This window comes from Artemia sp. Qi Xiang Cuo, chromosome 20 (genome assembly GCF_049724085.1).
Source record: "Artemia sp. Qi Xiang Cuo chromosome 20, ASM4972408v1, whole genome shotgun sequence".
Taxonomy (NCBI): Eukaryota; Metazoa; Arthropoda; class Branchiopoda; order Anostraca; family Artemiidae; genus Artemia; species Artemia sp. Qi Xiang Cuo.
This window is the reverse complement of record NC_142813.1, coordinates 30,260,153-30,286,440: the sequence shown is the minus strand read 5'-3', so window position 1 is coordinate 30,286,440 and position 26,288 is coordinate 30,260,153. Positions and strand designations below refer to the sequence as shown.

The 26,288-nt window shown below is 34.7% G+C and overlaps 1 protein-coding gene across 1 annotated transcript in view; it reads left to right on the top strand.

Moving 5' to 3' along the window:
• The window catches only part of LOC148940077 (formimidoyltransferase-cyclodeaminase-like), a 127,872-nt gene that overhangs the window by 17,941 nt on the left and 83,643 nt on the right, over positions 1–26,288 (top strand). Inside the window, exon 2 of the mRNA XM_089106508.1 lies at positions 5,271–5,454. Within this exon, the coding sequence (XP_088962634.1) occupies positions 5,271–5,454 (184 nt within the window). The remainder of the gene's footprint in view (positions 1–5,270; positions 5,455–26,288) is intronic.

Genomic DNA, 26,288 nt, shown 5'->3' with positions numbered 1-26,288 from the left:
CTTCAACACGCAAATATTTGCAATGAAAATATTTTATTGCATTATTTTGTCTTGTTTTCACTATTTTTAGGGTACTTTATCAACTCCAGGAAAATTCAGAAGAGAACTTAAACTTTTCTTCACTTCTTTGGAAAAAAAATCAGAATTTAAGTGGAACTTTTCTATGGAAAAAATCAGAATCGAACTGTAATTTTCCGTATCTTCTAGGGAAAAATTCAGAACAGAACATGGATTTTAGTTTTCTTCTTTAAAAATTTAGAACTGATCTAGAACTTTTTTCGCTTCTTTAGAAAAAGTCAGAATTAAAGTGGAACTTTCTCACTTTTCTCTGAGAAAACTCAGAATCGAAGTATAACTTTTTCTCTTCTCTGGAAAAAAAAATCCAGAATCGGAGTATAACTGTTTTTTTCTTTGAGAAATTCAAAACTGAAGTATAACTTTTTCTCTTCTTCAGAAAAAAAAATCAGAATCTAAGTTGAACATTTTTCTCTTTTTTGAGAAAATACCGAACTTACATAGAACTTTTTATTCTTTGGGAAAGTTCTATTTTAATTCTAATTTTTTTTTCCAAAGAAGTGAAGAAAACTTCAAAATCTCTTCTGAATTTCCCCGGAGTTGATAACAATACTTTGAAAATAATGGGAACAAGACGAAGTAATGCAATAAAATATTTTATTGAGTATAATTACGTGTTGAATATCATCATAAGAAATGAACACCTTAAATCTACTCAGAAAATACTTCGTCATGTTTTTTCTTCAGATGTCACATATTTCCATTTTGGGGGTATACACAACTTGTAACAACCTCGTCATACATTTCATTGTCGATAATACCGACTTCATGGACTGCATCTGTTGGTAAACCCATGATGGTAGCGGTAAAGTTCGCTGATGCTTAGTTTTTCGTCAACTCATCCTTATAATCCTTGGTGATAATGTCTTTCAAAGCCCTTTTTATTTTACTTGCAATTCCATTGTCTATTACAACATTATTTTTGCACAGGTCGCAGTTTTGGCACTTGGATATTATATGACTTATGATACTGTTAGAGCGGTATACCTGTCTTCTTCTTCTTGTCTTCTTTTGAATTTTAATGTCAGAAAGATGGTGATAAGTCCTATCAACGGGTAATGCGTTACCAGCAACGGTAGCAAGAAGTTGACCTTCGTCGTCAACTGAAAGTCTTAGACTAGCATTCTCTTAGAGCACTATAATCTCGGGGAATGTTACTCTCTTATATCCAGCACTTTGACGGTAGAATTTCTAGGGTACTCCAAACGAATTTAACTCCCTAGTGTCATGACCGTGCACACATACATTTCCAATAAGATTGTCATTAACACTTATTTCTTAATTCATTTATGTCTCTTTCTCAGCATTCAATGCAACGATAACTTTTGCGCACGCTTTGTCGAAATACTTCACTTTTACCTTTTCCTTGATGGTATATGTGAAGTTCCCATGGGGCTTGTTTTTCATCAAATCCTCTTTAATCTCCATGCTGACAATATTTGCTAGTGCTCTTTTTAATTTTTTTTTGCCTTTTCATTGTCTATTACGACATTATTCTACATAGGTCGCAATTTTGACGCTTGGATAAGATATGGATTATGATATTGATGATGGGGTATGCCCATCTTATTCTTGCCTTCTTTGGAATGTTAATACCAGAAAGATGTTGATATGGTCTATTTACTGGTAGTGTGTTACCAGCAACGGTAGCAAGTAGTTGCCCTTCTTTGTCAACTAAAAGTTTTAGAATATCATTCCCTTTGAGGACTACCATCTTTGGAAATATTTTTCTACAATATTCACCTTCAGTAGTGTTGATTTTTTTTGGTATTTCAAAGGAATTTAACTCCTTAGTGTCATGACAATGCGCGCATACATTTCCAATAAGATCGCCTTTTGTGCTTGTTTCATAATTCAAATATTTCTCACTATCAGCATTCAATGTGACAATAACTTTATCACGTGCACACATTTACTTGGAATATTTCATTCTCAATTTTTAAAATATGATCTAGATGTTTATCTTTCCAGTTTACCAAAGATGCTGATTGAAAACTTATAATAAACTAACTAATTTCGACGATAAACGATTGATTACCACTAAGGCAACCATATACAAAATCTTGGAATTGGCGGAATTCGAGTGGAATTGGAAGAATTGAAACTGTGGAATTGGAGGGTAGAAGCGGAAGATACGGAACTGACTCAGCCAGAGCCAGATTTGGAGTTGGGGTTGGAGGGGGCATAGATGGACCTGGAGTCGGTTTTACCGGGTTTGGAGCCAGCTGAATTTGAGGTGGAAGCGTTGTAACTGGGGGGGGAGGGGGCAGAAGTGGGGTTATCACCCTATTAAAAGAAATATCTTGAAATGGCCTAAGAATGATGGGAGGGTGGTAGCTGGTGCCAGAGGGGGAGTAAAAGTGTCACACAGGTTTGAAATTGATGCAGTGTATCAGGCGACTGTTGGGTACCAATGGATTTAGTGCGTTATATTCAGAGAGAAAATATCTTGAAATGTCTTAGGAATGATGGTGTCAGAAGGTGCTGCAGAGTAGCAATAGTGTGGCACTGTGGTGTGAATTGCTTGGCGTATCACGTTCTGGCAATGAAGTGCCAAGTCCTGCTGTTCAATGCTACGTGGATGGTAGGAGACAGGCGCGTAATGCCGCGGTGGCGGGGTGGCCTTTGGAGGTTATTATGAAATGCCTTACCCCCAGACTCTAGGGGATTCTGTCCACCCCAAAGGTCTTATTATATGATCTTTGGACTATTTTTGAACAAATGGCTATCTCGAAATTTTTATCGGATGTATTTGTGGAAAATACAACATAGGGAAAGGGGTGGCTGCCCCTGATAACTTTGCCCCTTAAAAAGGAACTAGAACATTTGATTTCTAACCCAATGAGCCCCCTCCGGAGTTTATACGACCATTCTTTCCATAAAAACTTTCTATACCCTCGGGGCAAAACTTACAACCTTTGCGCTGAGGGCTGTGGGGGAGTCTCAGCCTCAAAGACATAATTTCCTGAAGTTTCAACTACGCTGAACCAATTGAAAATCTCACATTTTTATTAGATGTGTTTTGGAAATTGATGGGCGTGGGTGGGGGGGGGGGCTTGTTGCCCTCTAATCACTTGAGTATTAAAAAAGCCCTTTCAATTGTCAATCGAATTAAGCCTTTTAAAACAACTGGCCATCTCCAAATTTCAATCGGATGCATTTCGGGAAAATACAAGGTGTGGGAGAGGGGAAGTATCCACTCTTCGACCCTTTGAACCTTAAATAGGGCACTAGAACTTCTAATTACCAATCCAATGAGCCTTCTGCGAAGTTTATACAACCACTCTTTCTAATAAAATCCTTATATGCCCCAGGGCAAAAATTACAACCCTTACCCTGAGGGTTGTGGGGGATGTCATCCTCAAAGACGTAACTTCCACACCTTTAGCTAGGGCGAACAAAATGGCTTTCCAAAAATTTTAATTGCATGTGTTTGGGGAAATTGTGGGAATGGGAGGCGGGTTAGTTGCCCTCCAAGCACTTTCGACTTTTAAAAGGGGCACTAGCCCCTTCAATTTCCAATCGGATGAGTCTTTTTCGAGGTGTCTACAACAACAAATGACCATCTCAAAATTTCTACCAGATGTATTTCAGGAAAATTCGAGGTGTGTGTTTTTTTGGGGAAGGGGGGCATATCCACCCTCCGATCACTCTGAATCTTAAAATAGGCCATAGAACAACGGATTACCAATCCAATGAACCCCCTCCGAAGTTTATACCATCACGCTTTCTGTATAAGCCTTATATATCCCCAGAACATAACTTAAAACCCTGAGGGCTGTGGGGAGGGTTGTAATCCTCAATGACATAATTTCCGGACCTTTCAACTGCGTTGAACAAAATGGCCGTGTCAAAATTTTGATTGGATGTGGTTGGGGAAATGGTGGGCGTGGGAGTGGGGTTAGGTGCCCTCCAATCACTTTCGAATGTTAGAAAGGGCGCTAACTCTTTCAATTTCCAATCGAATAAGTCCTTTTTGAAGTTTCTACGACAATTCCTTCGATGCTAAGGACCCTGATCTAAAACAAACCAAAAAACAAAAAATAAATAAATAAATAGTACATTGTAAACGTCGTTCTTAATTTTTCAGAATTTGTTTTCATGCTGAATGTTGTCCATGTGTATGAAACATTTTAATGTTGCCAACAATAACGTGTTTACCTTATTTCTAGTTTACTTTTTTTTGTCAACTATGTTTCATTTTCTGCTGGATAGAGCTCCTTAGAACCAGTGATATACTGATGTAGAAAAGACACGAAAGTAATCGTCTGTTTTTCTAATTTTAAAATTTTCTAAAAAATGTATCTTTTTGAACAATTATTTATCTAATATTTATTTCTGGAAAAGAAAATAGAGCTTATTAAATAAAATGTTTGTTGTTACTGTTTGGTCTTTTACCGTTTATGATTTTTTTTTCTATAAATTTTTTTATCATTGGTTAAGTATCACAAATGTCAGTTTTACTTTAGACAGTTTTGGAAACCTCTTCTACCACCACTATCGTGTAGTAGCTTTAATAGCTTGAATTAAATAGAAAAAGAAACAAGTTTTTTCAACTGAAAGTAAGAAGCAACATAAAAACTTAAGACAAACAGAAAATATTACCTATAGAAGGAGGGGGTGCCTCTCCTCAATAGCTTGCTCTTACGCTAAAGTTTGTTTTTACTTTTAAAAGGAGTTATTATTCTAATTAAACAGCCTTTGCGATTCAGGAGTCATTCCTAAATAAATTGAATACAAATGAACTTATGTTATTATAAGGTTATTATTAGTTAAAAAAAGTAAAACTAATATGCAAATTTCGTTTTAATTATTCATGTACGGTGAGCCAAATTCAAAACCTGGATTAATTCAAAAACGTTCAGAAACTAAATAAAAAAGAAGTTTTTTAACTGAAAGCCAGGAGCGACATTAAAACTTTAAACGATCAGAAATTATTTTGTATATGAAAGGGGCTCTCCCCTCCTCAACACCCCACTCTTTATGCTGAATTTTTTTATTGTTTTAAAAAGTAGAGTTTTGATAAAAAGTCAAACTTAAGTATAAATAGCGGGGTGTTGAGGAGGGGACAACCCCTTTCATATACAGAATAATTTCTGTATATAATGATAATTTTGGCTAAGGTATTTGCACTCTAAGCATTATAGCGTGCTTTAAGCATTCAATAAAAAGCAATAATTTCCTTCTCTTTTCAGGTAATTTCAGCAATATCGAAATCCATTAGAGAAACACCAGGTATCTCACTCTTAGACGTTGACCCGGGAGAATCGACTAATCGTACAGTTTATACCTTTGTTGGCAGCCCTATTGCTGTTGTTGAAGCTGCACTAAATGGAGCAAAAACTGCATGGGATCTTATTGATATGACGAAGCATAAGGGTGAGTTTCATCTTAAAAATACGAAAACACGAAAAGAATTTTATAACAGTCAGAAACACACGAACCGAATTTTTCTAACAAACAGTTTGAAAAACGCATGAAAATATTCAAATGGTTGATTGTAGATTCCGTTAACTTAGGTTAGATTAACCTAAGGTAGCTGTTAACCATTATAACGTAGTTACATATTCCCATTTTGGTTTTTGAAACACACGAAGAGAGTTTTCAGAAAGTAAGTTTTCAAACTCTTACGGTACTTCTGACGTTTTGAAAATTTTGGTCATGTGTTTCTAACACTGTTTGTGTGTTTCTGACCTTTTCAAAGTTCTTTTCATATGATTTTGATCTTTTCTAGATTCTGTTCATGTTTCTGACTTTTTGAGAATTCTGTTCGCATGTTTCTGACCTTGCAAAATATTTTTGTGTATATATACGTGTTACTGACGTATTGGAAACTCTCTTCCCTTGTCTCTGGCTTTTTGAAAAATTTATTCAGAGTCTTATACGTTAATTGCAAAGATAAAATACTTCATAGGTACAGGGAGGGAGGGATATCTTGTTCGTTTAAAGTCTCGATTTTTTATTAATTTTCATTGTTAAAAGTTTTTTAAACTCTTTTAACTTGAAGGTTCGATTGTATAGAGTAGATCGCAGCTTTCATAACTGTTGTCGCCAAAAAATATACCCTTTATAGTAGCTCTGTAACCATTCCGACGTTTTGAGGACCTATTGCAGCACTTTCAGCTTCTTTACCATTTTTCGGACCTTTACAGGTCCTTTCAGTTTCCCGAAAGGTCTTTTTCATTTTTGCATTAAGTCAAATCTTGTAGTCAAACGAAAATTCAGTTGGCCAGTAAAGACTGTATTTTCAGACAAAAAAACTCGGCTGCTGCCAAAATATAACCACTTTATTATTTGGGTGGCTTAGTGAAGGGTTTTGAAGCCTGAGCCTCGATATAGTTTAGGTGGGTCCACCCTGATATTTAACTACCATTGAAAATAACGTCTTACTTTTCAGACAAGAAAAAAAGAGAGATGTCTGAAAACTATGGATGAGCACTAGATTTTTGCAATAGCTCGAATCGAGGCCGAGGTCAACTTGAGGTGAGACCACTTTTTCCGTTTTAGCCTAAAGTCAAATTTTGCTTCTCGCCGTTCTGAGGTTTGAGCTGAAGTGATTTAGGGTTTGCATAAGTGCAACCTAATTGGGGAATTTTCTGTATCAGAAACTATTCTTTATTGCCTTGGTTGACAGTTTCAAACGAACTTTTTTTGTTGTAAATATACTTGAAAATATGCTACGATAATATGCCTGGACAGTCCGACAAGCAGCATCGAACATTCCACTTATTTTTTAAATCCATTTTGTTGGTTTTACAGTTATCCCACCCGCCAGTAGCTTGAACCCTCCAGTCGACGCATGGAGATTTTTATTCTTAGAGAACATAAAAGCGACAAATCATTTAGAAAAACCGTTTTAACCGTTTATTTCAAATAACAATTCAGGGTAGTACAGAAAAAGCCAAAAGTCCAGCAATATGTACTTTAAGCATAGCCGATAGGCAATAGTAGTAACAAATATTAGCTGCGTTTTTTGACAACTGAGGACTTGTGAGTGACTCCCAAGCAGGGGCGCCAGTAAGGGGGGCTGGGCGACCCCCCTAAAGGTCCTGAGAAAGGACTTTTGTAGGGCGAAGCCCGGCAAAAGTCACTATTTTTCGGCGTAAGGTAAAGCCTCTGAAAGGGTTTTCATGGGGCGAAGCACGACAACATTTACTGATTCATCTACACAAGGTCGACAGAAACCAGTTGGTTCCCTAGAAAAGGACTTGTCGGACGGAGCACTTCAAAACTTGGTATTTTGTCGGTCCCACATAATGTCATAAAATAATTCCATTGGTCAAAGGATCGGTAAGCCACGACGACGAAGCTTACTGCTTCATCTGCGTGAAATGGGAAAAGTTGGAAAAGACTTGGCGGGCGGAGCCCTCCAAAACTTAGCATTTTGTCGGTCCGGTAAGATCCACTTTGAACGAACTTGTCGGGCGACTCCCTAGAAAAGTCAGCATTGTACCGGTGACCATCGAAGGTTTAAAGAAGATTTTTATGGCCGAAGTATCGGTCAAGGAAGCATAATGGCTGCCTTTGTGTCTTACTTGTATTGGATACAAATAACCAATGCTTTTTTCGCACCTGTTTTAGTATACAAAACTCAAAACATTAAACTATTTTTGCTTATTTCAATACTATCGGAAGCAGCTCAAATATTTTGATAATAGTAGAATCTCTGAAGTGATGAGGTTGCATTATGCTTATTTAAAACCGGACCTCTCCCTCATATGCTCGAAAACACTATAATTAATAATCTAAACGAGATTGCTAAGACAGAAAAATGCATGGGAAAGTGACATTTCTTAGTGCTGGATTTGAAAATTCTTAACTCTTTGCGGTACTCTGTTGTTCTTTCTTAAATACTAAAACTTTAAGGAGTTAAGTGGTGGTCCTTAATACTAGATCAAAACAATTTTGGCATAATTTTAAAATTATTTGCTTTCTTTGGAAAATACTTAAGTTGGACATAAAAAAGGGACATGTTAGCAGGAACTTCCAAAATTTTCCGGAGCTTCGCGCCAGAAAATGCAGATTCAGACAATTCAATTATTACGTCTATTGGGAAATAAGCTGTAAAAAAATTGCAATATTCTTGGACTAAATTTGTTAAAACTTCTATATGGCTGCTTTAAAAAAATACAAAAGGGAGTGTGAAGGGAGGTGAGAGACTTTTACAAGAATATGACAGTTTGGTTGCTACCAGTAGCTACTAGGTGGAGTATCCTGTGAAAGTGTACGGTCAATGAGTAGAGAAAGTAAATTTGTAAATTTAAGCTGTGATTTGAGAAAGACTGATGAAAACATTAATGTTTGCGGTCAACATTGATCGCACTGGCGGCGTACCACAGCTGCTGTTTTTGGCCCCGCCGCCACCGGTCTTCCCTCATCGGTGCGGCGCCGGGGTCTATTTTATATCATGCCTAAAAAGCCAGTTGAGTTTATTCTAATGTCAGAGGAAGCACTTGATAGGAATTACCGAAAGAGGGTCTAACCAGCCCCCTAACCAATTGCCAGTGCCAGATATGGAGATAAAATAATTCAGAAGATTAAGGAGGTATTCATATATATTAATCGCCCTTCAAATAGCTATCAAAAACCGTTTTGCTAATTTTTCTACCTTCATTTGTTAAAGAGATACTAAGGCTCAAATTTGGCAGCGGCACCTCTGGATTTTTTAAAGGAAGCCAATCGAGTCAAGTTCTTACCATAGCCTCCCTTAACAAGACCATCTCTAAAGAGGTTTAACAAGCCTCATAGCCCCACCAATTCTGGGAAGACACCAAAAAGTCCCATTTTTGGAACCATATGAGTAGAATGCATCGTATGGATTCCATGGATACTATAGGAAAACATTTCTACGACTGCTATAGGAATCACAGTGCTATTCTATGGATGCTCTACACCTTTTTAAAGAGAGTGAGTATCCCCTCGCAATGTCGTATGGATTCTATTACTTTATGTTCCTTCCCATGCTATTTGGGGACATTATGTTCCTTCCCATGCTATTTGCCTACAGTTCTACACATTTTCAAAGAGAGTGAATAGCCCTAGGAATCACAGTGCTATTCTATGGAGGCTGTACACATTTTCAAAGAGAGTGAGTATCCCCTCACAATGTCGTATGGATTCTATGGATGCCATAGGAAAACATTTCTATGGAAGCTCTACACCTTTTCAAAGAGAGTGAGTATCCCCTCGCAATGTCATATGGATTCTATGACTTTATGTTTCTTCCCATGCTATTTGGGGACATTATGTTCCTTCCCATGCTATTTGCCTACAGCTCTTTACCTTTTCAAAGAGAGTGAGTAGCCATAGGAATCACAGTGTTATAGGAAAACATTTCTATGGAAGCTCTACACCTTTTCAAAGAGAGTGACTATCCCCTCACAATGTCGTATGGATTCTACGAGACGTATAAGAAAACACTTCTACGAGACATACACTTTTTTCAAAGAGCACACGGAAATGCATCAATTGATACAGACGGTACAAGACTTGGCAGGCATATTTTTTAAAGTTCAATAACCAAAAACTTTTGATCGTCACATTACGTATTCAAAAGGTTTATTGTGCCTTCTGTAAAAAAAATACTGGTTTCAGTAATAAGACTTGTATCGAATAAAATTGACAAAATTTAAATATCAGAACGAATAAATACTTTATCAACATCCTTTATCGGATATGTCGGATAAAATTGACAAAATCTAAGTATCAGAGTGATTAAATTCCATATCAACATCCCTTTATCGGATACATACGATAAAATTGACAAAATCTAAGTATCAGAGTGAATAAATGCTTTATCAACATCCTTTAAATACATTATCAACATCATTTGTCGGGTATTTCGGATAAAATTGACAAAATATATGTACCAGAATGGTTAAGTTTTATATCAACATCCAATTCTCGAATACATGGGATAAAATTGACAAAAGCTAAGTGTCAGAGTGAATCAATTTTTCTTTATCAACATCTTTTGTCAGATACAACGAATATAATTGACAAAATCTAAATATCAGAGTGAATAAATGCTTTATCAGCATCCTTTGTCGGGTACGTTTGATAAAATTGACAAAATCTAAGTGTCAAAGTGAATAATTTTTTTTATCAACATCTTTTGTCAGATACATCAAATATGATTGACAAAAACTAAGTATCAGGGTGAATAAATGCTATATCAGTATCTTTTGTCGGATATCTCGGATAAAATCTAAGTATCAGAGTGATTAAATTCAATATCAACATCCCTTTCTCGGATACATGGGATAAAATTGACAAAATATAAGAATCAGAGTGAATAATTTTTTTTTTAAACATCTTTTATCAGTTACAACGAATATAATTGACAAAATCAAAATCTAAGTATTATGAAAAAATTGTAAGTGAGTAAGTAACAAACTCTTTCTTGAATTCACCTCTTGGATACACACTACAGAAATTTAATTCAGGAAATTATGAAAAAATTGAACAAATCCTTTATTAACATTCTTTATCGATTAAATTCGCTTCCATCAACAACATTTGTCAGATACATCGAATAAAATTGACAAAATCTAAATATCAGAGTGAATAAGTACTTTATCACCATCCTTTATCGGATATGTCGGATAAAATTTACAAAATCTAAGTATCAGAGCGATTAAAATCTAAGTATCAGAGTGATTAAATTTCATATCACCATCCCTTTCTCGGATACATGGGATAAAATTGACAAAATCTAAGTATCAGAGTGAATAAATGCTTTATCAACATTCCTTAAATGCATTATCAACATCATTTGTCGGGTATATCGGATAAAATTGACAAAATCTATGTATCAGAATGATTAAATTCTATATCAACATCCATTTCTCGAATACATGGGATAAAATTGACAAAAGCTAAGTGTCAGAGTGAATAAATTTTTCTTTATCAATATCTTTTGTCAGATACAACGAATATAATTGACACAATCTAAATATCAGAGTGAATAAATGCTTTATCAGCATCCTTTGTCGGGTATGTTGGATAAAATTGACAAAATGCAAGTGTCAGAGTGAATAATTTTTTTTATCAACATCTTTTGTGATATACATCAAATATAATTGACAAAATCTAAGTATAAGAGTGAATAAATGCTTTATCAACATCCTTTAAATACATTATCACCATAATTTGTCAGGTATATCGAATAAAATTGACAAAATCTAAGTATAAGAATGATTAAATTCTATATCAACATCCATTTCTCGAATACATGGGATAAAATTGACAAAAGTTAAGTGTCAGAGTGAATCTATTTGTCTTTATCAACATCCTTTGTCAGATACAACGAATATAATTGACAAAATATAAATATCAGAGTGAATAAATACTTTATCAGCATCTTTTGTCGGGTATGTTTGATAAAATTGACAAAATCTAAGTGTCAGAGTGAATAATTTTTTTTATCAACATCTTTTGTCAGATACATCAAATATAATTGACAAAAACTAAGTATCAGGGTGAATAAATGCTATATCAGTATCCTTTGTCGGATATCTCGGATAAAATCTAAGCATCAGAGTGATTAAATTCAATATTAACATCCCTTTCTCGGATACATGGGATAAAATTGACAAAATATAAGAATCAGAGTGAATAGCTTTTTTTATAAACATCTTTTATCAGTTACAACGAATATAATTGACAAAATCAAAATCTAAGTATTATGAAAAAATTGTAAGTGAGTAAGTAACAAACTCTTTCTTGAATTCACCTCTTGGATACACAATACAGTAATTTAATTCAGGAAATTATGAAAAAATTGAACAAATCCTTTATTAACATTCTTTATCGGTTAAATTTGCTTCCATCAACAACCTTTGTCAGATACATCGAATAAAATTTACAAAATCTAAATATCAGAGTGCATAAGTACTTTATCACCATCCTTTATCGGATATGTCGGATAAAATTTACAAAATCTAAGTATCAGAGCGATTAAAATCTAAGTACCAGAGTGAATAAATGCTTTATCAACATCCTTTAAATGCATTATCAACATCATTTGTCGGGTACATCGGATAAAATTGACAAAATATATGTATCAGATTGATTAAATTCTATATCAACATCCATTTCTAGAATACATGGGGTAAAATTCACAAAAGCTAAGTGTCAGAGTGAATAAATTTTTCTTTATCAACATCCTTTGTCAGATACAACGAATATAATTGACACAATCTAAATATCAGAGTGAATAAATGCTTTATCAGCATCCTTTGTCGGGTATGTTGGATAAAATTGACAAAATTCAAGTGCCAGAGTGAATAATTTTTTTATCAACATCTTTTATCAGTTACAACGAATAAAATTGACAAAATCAAAATGTAAGTATTAGGAAAAAATTGTAAGTAAGAAAGTAACAAACTCTTTCTTGAATTCACTCTTAGGATACACAATACAGAAATTTAATTCAGGAAATTATGAAAAAAATTGAACAAGTTCCTTATTAACATTCTTTATCGATTGAATTTGGTTCCATCAACATTCTTTGTCAAATACATCGAATAAAATAGGAAAAATGTAAATATCAGAGTGAATAATTACTTTATCACCATCCTTTATCGGATATATCGGATAAAATTAACAAAATCTAAGTATCAGAGTGATTAAAATCTAAGTATCAGAGTGATTAAATTCCATATCAACATCCTTTCTCGGATACATGAGATAAAATTGACAAAATCTAAGTATCAGAGTGAATAAATGCCTTATCAATATCCTTTGTCAATTATACATCCTTTGTCAAGATTTTGTCAATTGTATTCGTTGTATCTGACAAAGGATGTTGATAAAGACAAATTGATTCACTCTGACACTTAGCTTTTGTCAATTTTATCCCATGTATTCGAGAAATGGATGTTGATATATAATTTAATCAATCTGGTACAAAGATTTTGTTAATTTTATCCGATATACCCGACAAATGTTGTTGATAATGCATTTAAAGGATGTTAATAAAGCATTTATTCAGTCTGATACTTAGATTTTGTCAATTCTATCTGACATATCCGATAAAGGATTTTGATAAAGTATTTATTCATTCTGATATTTAAATTTTGTCAATTTTATTCGATGTATCTGACAAAGGATGTTGATGGAAGAAAATTCAATCGATAAAGAATGTTAATAAAGAATTTGTTCAATTTTTTCTCATAGTTTCCTGCATTAAATTTCTGTATTGTGTATCAAAGAAGTGAATTCAAGAAAGACTTATTTACTTACTTACTTACAATTTTTTCATAATACTTAGATTTTGATTTTGTCAATTATATTCGTTGTAAGTGATAAAAGATGTTGATAGAAAAATATTATTCACTCTGATACTTAAATTTTGTAAATTTTATCCCATGTATCCGAGAAAGGGATGTTCATATTGAATTTAATCACTCTGATGCTTAGATTTTATCCGAGATATCTGACAAAGGATGCTGATAAAGCATTTATTCACTCTAATACTTAGATTTTGTCAATTATATTTGATGTATCTGACAAAAGATGCTGATAAAAAAATTTAATCACTGACATTTAGATTTTGTCAATTTTATCCAACATACCCGACAAAGGATGCTGATAGAGCATTTATACACTCGGATATTTAGATTTTGTCAATTATATTCGTTGTATCTGACAAAAGATGTTGATAAAAAAATTTATTCACTCTGACACTTAGCTTTTGTCAATTTTATCCCATGTATTCGAGAAATGGATGTTGATATAGAATTTAATCGATCTGACACTTAGATTTTGTCAATTTTATCCGATGTATCTGGCAAAGGATGTTGAGAAACAAAATTTATTCACTCTGATACTTAGATTTTGTCAATTATATTTGATGTATCCGAGAAAGGGATGTTGATATGGAATTTAATCACTCTGATACTTAGATTTTAATCACTCTGATACTAAGATTTTGTCAATTTTATTCGATTTATCTGACAAAGGATGTTGATAAAAATATAAAAAAAAAGGTCACTACAAACATTATTTTTCTAATAGTAAAAGTCGCGACACACATATCTATATCATTCCCATTTTGAAGTTGGAGAATGTTAAATGTGAATTTTTTGTTTTAAGTATGTTTCATGTCATTCTAAGAGATGTAAAAAAAAAAGTTGAAAAAATATATTATGTTAAAAAAATAATAAAAAAAAGTAAAAAAAAAAATTTAAAAAAATAAAAAAAAATGGGGGAGGGGGGGGGCAAAAAGTTGGGCGGAGGGGGCCCCCTTGGAGTTTGGGGTTAGGGGACATTTGAGGGTTGAGGTCCTTGGTGGTTAGGGTCATTGGTGCTTATGATCCTTGACGGTTTGTACTCATATACACCTCACTACTTGATTTGTAAGGATTTCTATGAATTGTTCTGGATTTCTTTATTAAAATTCTTTTCTTGCCATCTACATCTCTCTTAGTATCAACTTTTTAGTATACTATAACGTTAGACTCTATTTTAAATTGACAACACTGTTCAAACGCCACTTGTGTATTATAAAGAACACATCGAAGAAGTAAAGCTAGGTCAAGTCACAAGGTCATTCTATCATCGTCAACCATTTTCATAGATTGATGCTCTTTCAAATTTATAACAAATAAGCTATGAGTTAACAGGCCCTTCGGGGTTACCTTAACTGCTATTCAGTTTAACCCTTTTTCGCCACCTTCATACGATCCAATTCGCAAATGTTATATAGTTCTGTTTCTTCCCTATTATTCAATTAATATCATTCATACAGTTCAATTCGCAAATGCTATACTCTTTTTTGCAATTAGAGTTAGCTTTTAAGCAAAATGATTTAACACCATATGCCAATCAATTCTAGACATGATGTAAGATACCTTCAGCCTAGAGCTTATTACTGTTTGACAATTTTGGAGTCAGAAGGAAGCATGGCTTGGATGTGTCTTTAGTAAAAGACATTATTTATACGAAAACATGATTTTCTTACCCTTATGACTGAAACCAGTATTTTTTTAAAGAAGGTGCAATAAACCTTTTGAATACGTAATGTGACGATCAAAAGTTTTTGGTTATTGAACTTAAAAAAATATATCTTCCTTATATAAGTTTTTAATTTAAGTATCAGAGTGAGTAATTTTTTCTGTCAACATCTTTTATCACTTACAACGAATATAATTGACAAAATCAAAATCTAAGTATTATGAAAAAATTGTAAGTAAGTAAGTAAATAAGTCTTGTACCGTTTGTATCACTTGATGCATGTCCGTGTGCTCTTTGAAAAAAAGTGTATATGTCTCGTAGAAATGTTTTCCTATACGTCTCGCAGAATCCATACGACATTGTGAGAGGATACTCACTCTCTTTGAAAAGGGGTAGAACTTCCATAGAAATGTTTTCCAATAGCATCCATGGAATCCATACGACATTGTGAGGGGATACTCACTCTCTTTGAAAAGGTGTAGAGCATCAATAGAATAGCACTGTGATTCCTAGGGCTACTCACTCTCTTTGAAAAGGTGTAGAGCTGTGGGAAAACAGCATGGGAAGGAACAGAATGTCCCCAAATAGCATGGGAAGGAACATAAAGTCTTAGAATCCATACGACATTGCGAGGGGATGCTCACTCTCCTTGAAAAGGTGTAGAGCTTCCATAGAAATGTTTTCCCATAGCCACCATAGAATCCATACGACATTGCGAGGGGATACTCACTCTCTTTGAAAAAGGTGTAGAGCATCCATAGAGTAGCACTGTGATTCATATAGCAGTCGTAGAAATTTTTCCTATAGCATCCAGGGAATCCATACGATGCATTTTACTCATATGGCGCCACTATGATCTGGCCAAATCGGCCTTAATTTATAAAAAGGCACTAGAGGTAAGCATTAGCTTTAAAATGAGCCCTTAGTCAACTCTCTACAAACATCCACTAATCCGCGGTGGGCTAGCATTTCGAATAACCGTCACAAGCACTAAACGTCATTTCGTCGATAAGGAAAATCTGTCAGAACCACTAACCGTCAGAACGTCGAAAGTCATAACACGACAGTCACAACCGCTACCCGTCAGAACGTCGTTAGTCATAACATCGACACGTCATAACATCTAAAAATTTTTTTAGATGTTATGACGTGTCGATGTTATGACTGTCGACGTTCTGACGGGTAGCAATTGTGACTGTCGATGGACTGATGTGTCCATGTAATGACTGTAGATGTCCTGACAGAGCAAAAACTAAGGGGGCAAGGACGTCCCTTCCTTTCAATAAACGCCGTTAGAAGTAGCACACAGGCTTTATCACAGAGTGAAGTTTGAGGGTTCAATTCAAAACTGTTGATCAATCAAGTTTAATTTTTGGTAGATGTTTAGTTTAAAGGTTTTTAGTTTTAGTAAATTTGTTTTCACAATAATATTTTACTTTTAATATGTCTAGTTGATTTATGAAACTTACTAACAGGGTATCTTATGTGAGGGGATCTTATAAAGCTCCAGTCAGTGGCAGATCCAGGGCAGTGAGGGCCCCCCTAGCGTAGTCTAAAGTAGTGTAATTTACTTAATTAACTCAAGTTTGCGTTAATTTAACTTGCTCCTAACGCAAGTTTATTGGATCAACCTATTTTGCCCCCCCCCCCTAAATTTTTTTCGGATCAACGTATTTTGCCCCCCCCCCCTCAAAAAAAACCCTGGATCCGCCCCTGCCTCCAGTTAAGGGCTTTGGGCCATAAGTATTGCAATAGTACCGTTTTATGCTTCCAAACTCTTCCACCTAAGAAGGAATACCAAAAGTGCCATTTTTAGTGCTAGCCTATATGGCACTTTTGGATGGTAAAATTGATAAAAAGCTTATAGATATGAGAAAAAGGTTTAAAGCCAGCTGTACTGGATTATGCACTATAAAATGAGTACGTAATGCTTGAAGAAATAGTGGATTATCTGAAAAGTAATAATAACAAGGGAAGAACCATGATTGAAAAAACAAAATCCAAGCTGGAATCGAACGCAGGATAATCTAATTTGAAGTCTAGTGCTGTACTGACAGAACCACACCTCTAATAGTTTAATTTAATATATTGGTGTTTATAGGACTTGAATTGTATAGCTCATTAAGGGGGACTGGAGGAGGAAGTAGCAGGAGGTGCTCTTGCAAACCTCCGGTTAAGGGTTTGGGCCCATAATTACTACAATGATACCGTTTTATGCTTCCAAGATTTTTCACTTAAGAAGTGGCACCAAAAATGTTGTTTTCCGTGCTATATCTCACTTACAAAAGGTAGGAAGAACGTAAATATGAGCGATATTTTTCTATGAGCTATCAAAAATCTATCTAAGATGTTCTGGTAACCCTCTAGCCCCAACCCTCGAGAAACGGCATAAAAAGTGCCTTTTTTCGTGCCATATGGCACTTGGACATGGCAAAATTTTTATTAATCACGTACGTATGAGAAATAGCTTTTAAATGAGCTCTTAAGCATCTCTCTATGATGTTCTAGTAACCCGCTAGGCCTGGATTAAAGAAGAAAAAACGACCGTTTTAACATTTTTAACTTTTAGTTACTATGCGCTGTGGTTCGCTCTTTACTATGTTGCAGCTAATGCTTCAACCATGACATGGAGTTCATTGCAAATTCTCCTCAGAAACTAGTTAACATTAAAATCAGTGAAATCTAATAGATGGTAGAATTTTTAAAAACCTAGTAAATACAAGCAATAGCTTATAATTGAGCTATTAAGCATCTATCTACGACGGTGTGATAGCCTGCTAATGTTTCAGTAGCTTACTGATGAGCAGACGATTTTTAAAACTGACTAAGGGGGCTGGGAGGGGAGTGTATGGGAGGGGCTCTTGTGAACCTCGAGTTATGGGTTCTGGAGCAAAACTATTACAATGATACCTGTTTTGTACTTCAGAGCTTTTCCACTTAAGAAGTGGCATCATAAATCTTTTTCAGTGCTATATCGCACTTACGAATTTAAAATCGAAAAAAAAACACGTATATAAGAGCAATAGCTTTCAAATGAGTCATTAAACAGCTCTTTTAGAATTTTAGCTAGCCCAATAGCCCCACACCGTAAAAAAAAAATTTGTTTGAGATTCAACAAAATTGTCTCTAATGTTTACCAACAACAAAATTGGAATTTCAACTGCTGCATTTGAATATTGGAGACTATTTTGGAACTCCATGGTCATTATGGAATATCCAATTTGTTGAGAAACAAAAATGTTGGATTCGCATACCCGAATTGAATTTTCAATTTGTTGACGAAACAAGATGTTGGATTTTAAGATTTTTATTGGATTTCCATCTTGTTTGCTGGATTTCCCGTTCTTTTATTGGATTTCCATCACTATCGTTGCTCAATTTTTTAGGTCTACAGTCTAATATCTAGTTCTCAGGATTCAGTTTCCCTTTCTTCTTTCTGAAGCATCAATAAATACAAAAAAAATAGTCTCATTTATTTTACAAGAACAGAAAATTACAATAAAAAATCTATCCCATATAACATGACACCTCTGAACGGCTGCATTTTTTCATGGTGGAAATCAGTAAATCAATGGCGTAGTAGCAGGCTGACAGAAGATACTTGAGTAAGAAATATCTTCCACTCAGGAAAACAGTGACACACGGACCTGAAATGAAGATGAAATCAAATCGAGGCACAAATAAAAGAAAGACTCCATCTTTTTTCTACCTCCAGAGCTGAACGGTTGCAATAATAATGCCACAAATCCTGTCTTTTCTGAATACCTTTGACTTACTCATCAGATCTCATCAAATTTCTCGTTCGCCACCTCATCAAATCTGTTTGTTATAAAATTGAAACCTTGAAAAATAGATCTTCTGCTTAGATGAAGTACAACAAAATTGTTTTCAGCTTCACAACTTTGCTCAATCCCAATTTATAAGGTTTTAAAGATATGCAGATACATTTCCTAAATTTTGAAGAAAAAAAACATTAATATGGCTGAAAATTCCACTCAAATAACAGGAATAGCATTTTCGGAACTAAAACTTGAGAAAAAGAAACTGATAATTGAAAATTAAGGTAAAATGTTGCTTTGTCAAAATTTCAATAAGTATAGGCCTGTCATGTAGGCAAATTCAAGGACCATTTATAGGGAGAAGGAGTGGAGGTAGGTACTTCAAAATACCTTCCCCGGACATACTTTGGTACTTATGTATTATCTGGAAAACACGCGCTGTATTATATAGGGAAGATGCGGGTTTCTTTAGAAACGGGTTTTTTTCAATAGAGAAATGGATTGTAAAGTGTGGTTTGTTATTGGGTTTACAATATTTAAACTATTGTTTTTGGGGACTTGGGGGAAAAAGGTATCTAGGTTTGGTTAGGTTTTTTAATATATGCTATGCTTTACCCCCCCCCCCTAATATGTAAATATATAACCAAATTTTGTTTTTAAACTATTATATTTTTATTCTATTTTGTTTTATTTCCTTAGCATTAGCCAAACTTCACTTCTTACATGGTTTACAGCTAATACAACAGTACCGTAGAATTTTACTTTTTTTTTATTTATAAAAATAAACTATCTTAAACATTTTGGGAAACATAAGACGCAAGCTATCAATATTAATAAACTAAACTGAATACTTACTATCACATTCAGACTGTCTTCTCTCTCTGATGTCTCTGAATCAGAATGTCTTCTCTCTCCGAACTGAATGCCCCCTAGGCAAAATCGTCGCTTCGTCCTTTGAAGGTCTTAATACTAAGTCTACTTCTGTATTATACGTTTGTAGGTAGTTGAAGGAGTTGATTTCTTTTGTCAAATTGATCTCAAATCATAACATTTGAAAACAAAATAAGAAACAAATTACATCTTGGGAGGAGGTTTAGTTGCCCTCCAATCTTTACAGTCTCTTAAAAAGGACACTAGAACAAAAAAAAAGAACAAATAGAAACCCATCCGTGATCATTCTTCTGGCAAAAACATACAATTCCACATTTGTTCAGATAGGAGATCATAACCCCCACAATAATAATTTCTGATACGCTGAATCTGAAGGTCTAATTTACACTAAGATTTATTGCCTTTTTTTGGGGGGGGGTGTTTCTCCATTTTTCAAAAATCAGGCTCCCTGTTTTCAAAATCCCTTAATCCATCAAAATCCCTTTTTCTTCTGAGGCTTGGAGCCTTTGGTGAGTAGATATTAAACACAATAAAACTTATGTATTTGTAATCTGCATAGAAACCCAATTGTTATCAATTGTTATCAATATTCCATTTTTGAGTTTCGGTTGCAATTTAGCTGAGTCGCTCCTTAATTACAGTTTAACACTTTGAACTGTTTGATAAAACTTATTGGGCTAACGTCCTATTTTTTAAATAATCCTGTAGCAAACCGGAGTTTTTGAAGCACGATTAATGCTGTTAAAGTGTAATATTTCTGAGTCCAGTTGAAATGTGCACCATTTTAGAAAATTCTCTTTTTTTGGGAATCTTTTGGTTCCTTTACGTGTACGTAAAGGACTGAAATACCCTTACAGGCGTCTTCTTTTCTTCGATATATTTGCTCACTTGGTTATTCAGCATCAGCAGCAAATTTATGGCAAATCCAGGGAAGAATTTTTTTTGAAACGCTTTTTGTGTCTCATTACAAAAATGACGTTCATTGCAAAACCATAAGTTGTTCCCACAAAAGGATTTTCGTTGTTAATTAGAAAAAATTGAATTCAGAAAGTAACATCATTTCACCGTTAGTACTGTTAAGATTAGGGTACTATCTTCAGATATTTTCTACCTACAGAAACTCACAAAAAATGTATTTAAAAAAAGCGATTGTAAAAGTTAAAAGATAATTTTTGTACATAAATTTCTGCGTGTTCATGTTGCAGACAAAAAAGCTCAACTTATTTCAAAGTAAAAATATATTTTTTATTTTTATAATTATCTTTTTATACTCAAAATTCAATTAGCATTCCCCTTTTTGTGCTATAATTCAAATATTTGAATTGAACTTATACTGAACATATTACTTTCAATGGTCCTAGAGTCAAATTTAAAATGATATTCAAGAAACTTCAAACAACTCTTGAAGTTCAAACTGTGTGGATTAACATAACCTATTTAGTGTGAAACCGTTTGATAAATAGCACAAAAAGCGCCGTTTTAGTGTCGCAATGCACTTACAGCTTGCAGAATTTATAAAAGAACGTAGATATGAGGAATATCTATAGAATTTGCCATTAATAATCTCTCTATGATGTTGTGGTAGCCCTATAGACCTGTTCAAAAAAAAAAAAAGAAAAAAAAAAAAAGGAGACAGATCAGTGCCACCGATGCAAAAAAGTGATTTTCCTTGTTTTTCAGGGAGGGGGACTATAACTTTCCTGTACAAGGTCTTGACCATTTTGATTCCAATGGTACACTTTTCATTTTGATCTGACGCCATTTTCGAGGGGTTTCAGGCTTTTTTTCGAAATCATCATAAATTTCTTTTCGCTTTTAGGATGAACCGAAATAATAGTTATCGGTCCTGAGTCGGTGTCAGATGGAAATTTGTTTTCACTAGGCAGTTTTTTTCAAAACGCCTTTTTTAACTTTTTGTTACTACGGGTTGTGGTTCGCTCTTTACTGGGTGGCTGCTGCCGCTGCAACCATGGTACCTTGCCGGGACATGCTTTAAAAAATTATCCGTAAAAATGACTGAAAAAAAAACAACAACGAATATTGATACTGATATTTCCGATACGATAAATGTGATACCAATACGTCCGATACCAATACACGCGATATCGATACGCCCGATACCACATACAGCCCTTCCCCAGGGACTATGTAGGGCTATATCATCATCAAAACCATATATATTCGACCTTTGAACTATTTTAAACAAAATGGCTATCTCAAAATTTTATAAGACTAGTTGGGGGAGGGGGCCTGTAGGGGGGGGGGCTATTTGCCGTCCAATATTTTTGGTCACTTAAAAAGGGCACTTGCAAATTTAATTCTCTTTTGAATGAGCTATTACACATCTCTCTATGATGCTCTGGTCACCCCCAAGCCCTGCGAGAAAAAAGAAAAAAAAAGGAGACAGATCAGTGCTACCCAATAAAAGTCATTTTCCTTGGTGTTCAAGTTGGGGGACTGTAATTATCCTTCAGAAGGTTATGGACCATGCTGATTCCAATAGTGCACTTTTTATTTCGATCTGACGTCATTTTCAAGGGGTTTCAGGCTCTTTTTCGAAATCACCATAAATTTCTTTTCGCAATAAACTTTTACTTCTAAGATTAACCGAAACAATAGTTACCATTCCTGATTCAGTGTCAGATGGCAATTTTTTCTCACTAGACAATTTAGTTGAAAAAATGTTTTTCAACTTTTGGTTACTATGGGCTGTGGTTCGCTCTTTACTAGGTTGCAGCTGCCGCTGCAACCATGATGTTCATGTTGTCGACTCCTTTATATACTGAGGAAGTGGAACAGACTTGTTCTCACCAAGAAAAAAATATCTAGTCTAGTTTTGGAGGGGAAACATTTCTTTTTATTTATAGGGATTTTGGTAAATCTAATGGGGGAGGGGATTAGTTCAATATTAGAAAGGACGAATAGTTGCTGGAGAGATATTTTGAAAGAATCAGTTTTTTAAAAACATATATTAAAAGAATGCCTTTATTTGTAAATAAAAAATCCTAAAAATTTTTTATATCTTTTAATTCCATTCGGAGTTCTTGGGGGTTGGGGGGGGTTTATATAACACAAAAAGGATGAACTTTTACAGGAGAGAGATCTTGAACCAATCAGTTTTGGGGATAATATATACTAAAAGAATAATTTTTTAACAATAGCTGATTCTGATTTGTTTTGGTTCTTAGTATTCCCTTCAAAGTTCTTCGGAGGAGTGCTCTATAGTTCTATGATATATGTCAATATAAGTGTATCAATATCATGTAAACTTTCCTGAAACGAGAAAGAAAAGACCGCAATCACATATTTTCCTCTGAAGTAGCTCAACCGCGCGATTATATTCCCCGAGGACACTCATGTAGTTGCTTATCTTCTTTATAAGGGGGGGGGGGGGGGCAAAAGTTTGGATGGTTCAAACAGGAAGGTTGTGTGATGATCTTCAACGAGTTAACTAAATTCATTAACAAATATGGGCCATGTAAGACTTAATTTCCCGTTGTTGCCCTAGGAAACTTGCCAAAATACCAGGGGCATACTCCTCCAGATGATGATTCAGGATAAACACGTGTGTGGTAACCTTCACCTAGTTAGTTCAAACCGTTAAATAATACATAAGCCATGCAAGAGTGCATTACCCCCAACAAAGTTTTTGGGTGCATAGGGCCGGTAGCATGACCAGCACACACTACTGTCGCGAAGGAAGAAGATTTCCAGATGGAGCTTTCCTGGACGCTTTTTAGCTAACCCTACTCTTTTTTGCTTGAAATCGTGGATATACTTTGCTCCAGCGACAATTTGTTTACCTTCCAAATTGTATACAAGTACAACTTCTTCAGGGTCCCACGAAACGGTTGCTTTTACATTAATAACGAAAATTCGGCATATTTTTTGAACGTCCCTTGTACACTGAGTTAAAGTTGAGCGTGTTTAGCGGGGACTGAGTGAGAGTGATGGTACCCTGCCTCACTTTTAAGAGAGCTGTGGATCAAGTAAGTCTTGGTACCAATCTATATAAACAATTTGTGAATTTGGTGAAACCCTTCTAAATTGAAACTGATACTTTTAAATAAAGAATTCGTGGTTGCAATAGCCTATCTTTTCCGTGATATACTTTCTATGCTGAGTGTGAATATACAAAATTTGTTAATTCAAATTGTTTAAACAAACATTTTTCGCTTTAGAAAATGTATTGTATTTTGGAAAAGGGTTTAATAGCTAAGAAAGGATGCGATTGTAATAATAAGTTATGCAGTGAAATTTGATATGTCTGAGAACCCTAAAGTTAATATTTACAAAACTATAGAGTTTCACATATTTCTGAGAAAGTTGGTCACGGGTACACGGTGAATATTTTTTCGCCATGGGTGATTGCTGGTCATAGATTGTCGGGAGAGAGCTCATTCAAATTCCAAATTATAATATCTCTTTAAGGAAAGATACGTACCAAATCAAAGTGCGGTTTTTGCATTTTGTTCCAATAATTTAGTGTAAAAGTCTCTGAGATAGCCAAATGGCTTAGGGTTAGAAGGATCGAACTGTAATGTATATAGCCTTCCACCATCATTGTTCCTGCAATAATATGCAGTCAATAAAAATTAGCCCGTATTATTCCTTGCTTATCTAGTAGAACTAAGTGATTATATATTTTACAGTTTTTTCTTAACTCAGCGTAAACAGTGCAGGAGGAAAGGGGCAAGGGTTGCAGGCCCTCTCATATAAAAGTTTGCTTCTGCTTGTTCCAAATCTTATGGTAGCTCCGTACTTTCATTAGAAACAAGAAACTGGTTCTTAAATTTAGTATATGCATAGATCAGTTAGAATTTTCCCCTAGTTTCACCTTAAAGTGTCTTGAGAAACATTAAGCAGTTGATTTTCTCTAGAAGTTTCAAGCATTGGATGTTTATGGAAATATGATGAATACCTTAAAGCTTTGGTTGGTCTCATTAAAATTCATATTTTCACGCCTCATATGGTGCTACGGTAGCCCGATAATGTGGTAGCATTTCCAAAATAGAGATGCAATTTGAATTTTTGTATAATCATTAGCTTTTATCACCTTTCCCAAGGCTTAACTTTTTCTTCAGCATTATAGCAAATCAAGTTTTATGCAAATATTTTTTCATAACTAATTCAACTTGCTGTATTTAAGGTTGATTTAGCTATTTATCTGTTCGTATTGATGGAAATTCATCTAATATATTATTATGCCACTCCTTAGGTTTTACTAACTAGCATGTTTCTTTCTGCCCGAGCAGCAAATCCTGTCAGACTACATATATATATACTACATATATAAGACAGGGAAGGATGGGTTTGACATCCCAGCATATGGGCTTAAGGCCAGCAGTTTGTTGTAGAAAGTTGTACTCTATTTTTCTTAGGGATCTCAAAGTAGGGACACATGGTGAAATAGGCTCCCAAGGTGCTACACAGCCCACAATGTGGGGTTCTAAAATATTTTATATATATATGAACTGAAATACATTATATCTATACATTTTAGGATGAGGGCCTTGCATATGGACCATTTAGTACCAGTTTCAAAGCCTACAGTTAGCAATGTATTGCGTGAGTCAAGATTTATTGAGAATGTCTTGGAATAAAGGAAAGAAAAGAGAAATGGTTATGTTACTTGAAACAATCTGTTTTGTGCTGTATTTTTTAAAAATAATCAAATATAAAAACTAATCTATACTTTCAATGGTTTTGTTAACCTCATTTCCCCACAACTATTGTAGTCAAAGTAATAACCCTTACTTGAAGGATACGCTATTCTGAATTGAAATATCTATTTCTAGTGTCAAGATGAGATAACTTAAATGATTGTAATACAATGCACTGTTTGGGCAGATATTTGAGGTATTTTCATGGTGAATCCAAGGAGGCCAGGAGGGCCCCGGTTCCTCCCCCCACCCCTAGATTTTTCTGGCGCCCTCTTATCCATTTTCGTCTCTTTTTTCTCCTTTTTTTAGAATAAATTTGTCAATTTGGCACCTTTTGTAACATTGGGCACCTTTGTAACACTATTGGCACCTTTTTAACATTGGGATCCCCCAAGATTTGGCTCATTGGCACTCTTGTCACATTGGACCTCCCCCAACATTTCGGTCTAGATCCATCCCTGGGTATTTTCATTCAAGTTCAAGTTCAATGGGGTTTATTATCAATTCAAGATATAAATTACACATAATAACAATTACTCAGTCCATTCCTTGACGCCGAGATCCTCAATCGCTACCTTTTAAACATAATACGCAGCGTGGTCAGTGCCTCTACTCTCATAAACAACCTTATTTCTCATTTATCCAACATATCTTCCAATTATCCCCCTGCCCTTTGCCCCAGGGAAAACCGCCTCATCATTATACCAAAATAAAATTTTAACTTTATTTTTATGTGTTTATATTTAACACATTACATAAAAATATTTTTTTTACCATTATTCAACTAATCTTTTCCGATGCTAATAAGTGATTTTTTACTCTTCTTTTAAATGACGCGATAGAGCTCTTACCTCTCAGCTCTTCTGGTAATAGGTTCCATGAACTTGTACAAGTTATATTCGGAGCAAAATTCGATCGTATA